The sequence below is a fragment of the Manacus vitellinus genome, unplaced genomic scaffold, assembly GCF_001715985.3.
Source record: "Manacus vitellinus isolate BGI_N305 unplaced genomic scaffold, ASM171598v3 scaffold_71_pilon, whole genome shotgun sequence".
NCBI lineage: Eukaryota > Metazoa > Chordata > Aves > Passeriformes > Pipridae > Manacus > Manacus vitellinus.
Window position 1 is genome coordinate 1,362,592 of NW_021940761.1, and position 6,180 is coordinate 1,368,771.

Sequence of the window (6,180 nt, forward strand, 5' to 3'; positions counted from 1 at the left end):
CGTGCTGAGTTAAGCAGCGAGCAGGGAACTGTGGGAGAGCCCCATGGAGAACAGGCAGTGAGTTGTTCCTTTTGGGAACTGGGAAATACAGGGATCAGGTTTGGGCTGGGTGGACACTTGGACGTGGTGAACTTAAAGGTGTTGTCCAGCTTTAAGGATTCTGTGGCTTAAAATAAACCACTGCAGAGTGAACTGCAAGTTCCAGTCTCAGCTTTTCTCCCTGGTCATTCCTTTCACCCGTCCTGCATCCCTTCCTTGTCCCTCGTTGGGCTTCACCTGGAGCAGAAGCTGTCCATCACTGCAGACTTTCACAATACCAACATTTGGTTGTTGGCATCATGACAAATAATTCATTTTTGTACAAAACCATCAAAAAATTCATGCCCCGAGCTGAGCAGAGGAGGCAAGACGCTCTAATTCTTTAACAGCTCTTTGCCCCCTGTTGTCCAACCCTGAGGATTCTGTGACTGTCACACTTGGTATTTCCCTTTCTTAAGTAGATTTACAGTTAAATGGATTTCTTGTTCAATTTGCACAAGAAGAGAGTCCAAGGGTTTCATAAACTGTCACCCTCTCACAACTACTCTGCCAAAATCTTTCCTGTAGCCTGTTTTCCATTGCCTTAAACTTCCTGGAGCAGGTAGAATTGCCACAAGGCCAAATCCCAGGTTACTAAGAAGAGGCATCGGTAGCCTCTGCCTTATCTTAAAATCAATCTATCCCTTCCCAGGGCAAAGCTACCGGGAGTGCTCCCACTGTTAGATGGAGAACCTGATCATCCTTTGAGATCCATGGAAAACACAGGTCTTTTTCTGCTCCCTAGCTCTTTATCTGAAGCTACTGAGCTTTGTCCTGTCAGCAGCTGCCTGGGGCTCCCAAACTTCACAGGAGACATCTCCTAAAATTTTAAGCAGCAGCAGGACACGAGTCTGTGCATGAACTCAAGGATGTGATTAAGTATCTTCATAAAAGTTCTTTACGAGATGCTTCAGGAAAAGCATTTAGGTTTGCTCTAACTTAAAACATGTTTCTGTTTATTTAAGTCCTTAAAATACGACTTAAACTATTTCTGAATTCATTTAAATCTTGGCTTAAACATTGTGGAAATCAGAGAGAGTGAAGAACACACTTATATCCTGCACTTGCTTTAAAGTTCTGGTGGTGCTTTGCACCTCTCACCTGCCACTCTCCCAGTTTCCAGCTCTTCTCTCCCAGCTGGTCCACTAATCTAGGGCTGTGTCTGCTGTGGTTATTCCAGCTGCTCTCATTTCCTGGTCTGAGACCGCCCCAAATGTTGCATAGGCCACAAAATGTGTCTTGTCAGTGCAAATGAGGACATGCAGTAAGCAAATGAGGTGGTGGTGGTTATTAAATGAGGTACCCCTGTGTTCCAATGTTACCCTGCAGTACATCCCACACCTCCTCTGGCTGGAAGAGCAGAAGATGCCATGGACTCCTGCTGCCAGAGAGGGCAGAACCAGGTGTTTCTGACAGCACTACAATACCATGTTGTTTGTCCAGTCATGGGAGGAGGGGGGCTATTAACACTTCACCAGAAAGATAAAGGACTCTATTTACTTGCTTCCCAACCAAACCCAACAACAATAACAACAAAACCCCCTGTGTGAGCCCTGCTCTGAACAGCAAGTGGACAGACTGGACTTGGGCAAGAGCTTCAATGGATTTTCCAGGAGAAAGCCAATAAAAACCTCATTCTGCCTTCGATTCATTCACAATTGTTTTGCAGTCAACAGCTGATAAAAAGAGAAGCACATGGATTAATTAGTTTGCAGTGGAGAAGAATGGGATCATTCCCCTGCTGGGGAGCCATCAAGTATTTAAATCATGAGTCCTGCTTGGATTTGCATCTTTCGAGGATGTTCTTCCTCAAGGACACAACCAGGACTCCCCAACAATCAGAGATTAGAACCTCACAGAGCCCTTGAAGCTGCAAACATTTCTTGAGGTCGGTTGAGACCGGTGGGTCCTCATGGAGGAGCTTTGCTATGGCTTCGAGTGGGAAGACCCCACTGAATTCCTCTTGTGGGACCAGGCAGATCCTGAGGCCCAGCTGGAGAACTTCCTGCTGGACTGGCCGTGCCTGGAGGACCCGTCCTGCGTGGGAACAGCCCAGGGGGGAGCAGAGTGTGCCCCCAGCCCGGCGCAGCCCCCCGGGCACCGCCGGCAGCGCCGCGCCGCCAACCTGCGCGAGAGGAGGAGGATGCTCAGCATCAACGCGGCCTTCGAGCGGCTGCGGGGCCACGTGCCCACCTTCCCCTACGAGCGGCGCCTGTCCAAGATCGACACGCTGCGCTTGGCCATCGCCTACATTGCGCTGCTCCGCGACATCCTGCTCTCCGGCTGCCACCCCAGGGCCTACGTGGAGCAGTGCCTGAGGAAGGGCTGGCAGAGCCAAGCGCCCGCAGCCTGGAACACGAGCGGTGAGTGACGGGCGAGGGGGGCTTGGGGGAGCAGAATCACGTGGAATCACAGGATATCCGGAGCTGGAAGGGACCCACGAGGATTTCAGAGCCCAACTCCTGGCCCTGCCCAGGACATCCCAACAATCCCACCCTGTCCCTGAGGGCCTTGTCCAAACCCTCCCAGAGCTCTGGTAGCCTTGGGGCTGTGCCCACTGCCCCGGGGAACTTGGGCAGTGCCAACCACCCTCTGGGGGAAGAACCTTTGCCTGAGATCCACCAAAACCTCCCCTGACACAGCTCCAGCCTCTCCCTTGGGTCCTGTCAGAGCAATGCTTTGGGCTGCCAGTGGAAGAGCATCAAATTGCTTTTGAACCCCCACTTGTCACATCCAAGTGGCTCTGATGGCAGAGAAATCACCTGCAAAAAAAAGGAGCTGAGTAAACTCACAATCAAAGTTAAAATAATTCAACTTTTCCTTCTGACTTTCTTTGGAGAAGGATTTGTTCTTAAAAAAATTAAACCCCCTCAAAACAACTTAGTACGCTCATGGAAATGGCTCCTTTGACAAACATGATTTTTATTCTCTGAATATATTTTTAGACTTTTTTTTATCAATTCTGTGCAAAATTTATCTTTTATGATGCAAGCTGAGGGAGCCTGTAGAGATTTTCTTTGTTTTCTTTATAAGTTTTTTTCAGCCTGTACTTGACTGAGAAAAACACCTGTCTGTGAACACAGACAGCATTTAATTTCTTAAATATTTAATGAAATATTTAATTTCTTAAAATACATATGTTCTAGTAACCAAGAGTTACAGAAGCAGGATACACAAAACAGAGCATTCAAATTTCAGGTTATTTCCAAAGTATAGGGGAGCAAACACCTATTTGCAATTTTTATTCTTAGGTAAATATTTCTATTTTAAAGTGAAGGGCTGTTATTCTGGTTTTATTTGGTTTGTACTCAATCCTGACTTAGGTGGGATGAATTTAGTCCTCTCTTCCTCCAGAATATATTGTTTCATCAGTATGTGAAGATGGGAAATTGCCCAAGTGCCCAACATGGTGTTTGTGCTGCCAAGAGCAGGGAAGAGCAGAGGGGGATCTTCAGTAGTTCTTGGCACTTTGCATTATAAGTTAATTAACTCCCTTTCTATCCCTGTCCCTTTGGAGTTTGTCACATCTTGGAAACAGGCCTTGAACCATATTGAGCTTTCAAAAGTGCAGCACAAAACCCAAGAAAAGTCATTGAATAAAAACATTCCCCTTTCACTTCCCAGGGAAGTGTCCAAGGGACAGACTCTGAAGGGAAAAAGCAATAATTTAGTTTAAAAGAAAAGTTAATTGAGTCTTTTTCTCCTTTCCTATTCATTCCCATCAGCTACATGACTGGGAAAATGACTCCTGATATACCACTGACCACAACTCTCTTGACTACAGAGAATATTTATATTTTATTGTCCACCTTCTCCAGCTTTTAATAGATAAACAGGTTTTTAAACAACACATTGGGATCACCTCTGTTGTCAGGCTTCTAGTTAACTTGGAAAGAGCCAAATGAACGGGGCTCCTCTTCTGGAGAGGCTGAAGAGTTGACTCGTTCAATGCTGATTTAAATGGATTTGAAGTGTTTCCTGTGTTTTCCTTTCTCCCTTGTTCCCTGCAGATCTCACAGCCCGCCTGTCCTGGGTAAAGTGGGATTAAGGGCACCCAAAAGGAAGACCTTTGAAGGCAGCAGATTGCAGAACTTGATGAGGACCTGCCTGCTGGGGAACAGCTGTTCCGCTCTCGGGGCTGCGAGCACAGCCAGTTCTCAGCCCTGAAATGGCAGATTGCAAATAAACCCGTGGCACTTATGACTCAGTTATTGTCCCACATCGCTTGCTCGCCTCATGTCCAGCACCCAGCCCCTTTGGGTGTTAAGTCAGCACTGTTTAGGGCCTTCTGCTTCTCTTTCTTCCAGTTTCTCACCCTCTGATAAAGCTCCTCTAGCATGGAAACAACAAACCATTAAAAATCAGTGTCAGCACAGTCACAGCAACAATAGTTTCTCTTCTGCTGGGTGAAAACTGTGCCCAAATCACAGTTCCAGCATGTGGGAAAACGTCCCCCTGAGCAGAAGAGAAAAAGAAGCAACCCCCATTGCTTGGCTGCAGGTGTCCAGGGGCACCACTGTCAAAGCCACCAGGAGGGGACAGGGGGCTCTTTCTGTGTGTTTATCCAGAATTTCCCACGTCTTCAGAGGATCACAGAATGGTTTGGGTTGGAAGAGACCTAAAAGGTCACCCAGTTCCAACCCCAGAGACCTTCTTCATCCTCAGGTTGCTTCCTCCCAATGAGGCAATTTTGGGAGGTCTGAGGAAGAGGCATTTTGGTATGGAAAGGTCCAGCCCCCACTTGGGCACCATTTCCTCCTCTCCTCTCCTCCACAGCCCCTCAAGTGCTCATGGAAAAACAGCCTCTGGCTTTTGATCTTTTTACAGTAATTTGTAACTTTTTTGAGCTAATTTTTAAAGGAAATAGCACCTGAAAAGATGAAAAAAATCTTAAAAAAAAAAAAAACCGAAAACACTTTTTTTCTACATTTACCTCCTTCTCAACTTGTTTTGGTTTTAAAATAAAAACAAACCCAAAAACTTACCGTAAAAATACCTGTGAATACTTACTTATGTGAATAAGTGAATAATATAAATCTCCACGACCTGTAAAATATGAAATCATTGGTTCTTCCAAATCCACTCCTCTTCTGTACTAGAAAGGCAGCAGGGCCTGTAAGCACAGACCTGGCTGGGCTGAGGTTGAGCTCATCTCATAGTCTGAGCTTAGTGAGGTTCAGCAGGGAAGGTGGGAAGTACCTTAAATCCTGACTCAGGACAAAAATACCCAGGATGGCTCCCAGAGGAGGTCATTCCTTCCCACCTGGCTCTGGGAATGCTGATCCTCTGTGTCACCCATGTGTCACAGGTTCATCAGAGATGACCTGGTGCTTGGTCCAGGTTGCCCAAGGACCTCTATGCATCCTAAAGGACCATCCAGCCCTCATCCCTCATCCCTGCAGCACTGCTGGGAGCAGCTGTCACACTGTCACCTTCCTGGTGACATCAAGGCTCAGTCCCAGCCATGGGATCACAGGGCGGAGAGAGCTCCACAGCCACCTCAGTCACACTGGGAAGTGTCCAAATAGACCCAGCAGGGCTTTCCATAGGTGTTGTCATGGTTGGGGGTGGAATAGCCTCCAACAGGGCCTGGTGACCTGCCACCAGTGGGGTTCCACAGGGCTCCTTCATGGGCCCTGTGCTCTCCAACACCTCCATAAATCACTTGGACACGGGACCGGGAGGGACGCTGAGCAGATTTGCAGATGACACAACACTGGGAGGAGCTGTTGAGTCCCTGGAAGGCAGGGAGGGCCTGCTGAGAGATCTCGATAGATCCGAGGGCTGGGAATCACCAACCAGGGGAAGTTCAACCAGGGAAAGTGCCAGATTCTGCCCCTGGGATGGGGCAACCACGGATGGATGGACAGACTGGGAATGTGATGCTGGAAAGTGGCCACGAGCCAGCAGTGCCCTGGCAGCCAGGAGGGCCATCCCTGTCCTGGGGGCACCAGGCAGGGGATTGTCCTGCCCTGCTCTGCCCTGGGGCCCCTCCCCTGAAATAGTGGGGAACTCTGGGGGACACAACACAAGGGAGATTTAAGCCATTAGAGAGTGTCCGAAGGAGGCAACAGAGATGGGGAAGGGCCCTGAGGGGAAGCC

The 6,180-nt window shown here is 48.2% G+C and overlaps 1 protein-coding gene across 1 annotated transcript; it reads left to right on the forward strand.

Moving 5' to 3' along the window:
- The first annotated feature begins 1,948 nt into the window (after positions 1-1,948).
- On the forward strand, positions 1,949-4,266 carry LOC108641654 (helix-loop-helix protein 13-like). Its single transcript, XM_018084477.2, has 2 exons — positions 1,949-2,441; positions 4,089-4,266. The coding sequence occupies exons 1-2, from the start codon at positions 1,991-1,993 to the stop codon at positions 4,124-4,126; spliced, it is 489 nt and encodes a 162-aa protein (XP_017939966.1). The 5' UTR covers positions 1,949-1,990; the 3' UTR covers positions 4,127-4,266.
- Positions 4,267-6,180: the final 1,914 nt, after the last annotated feature.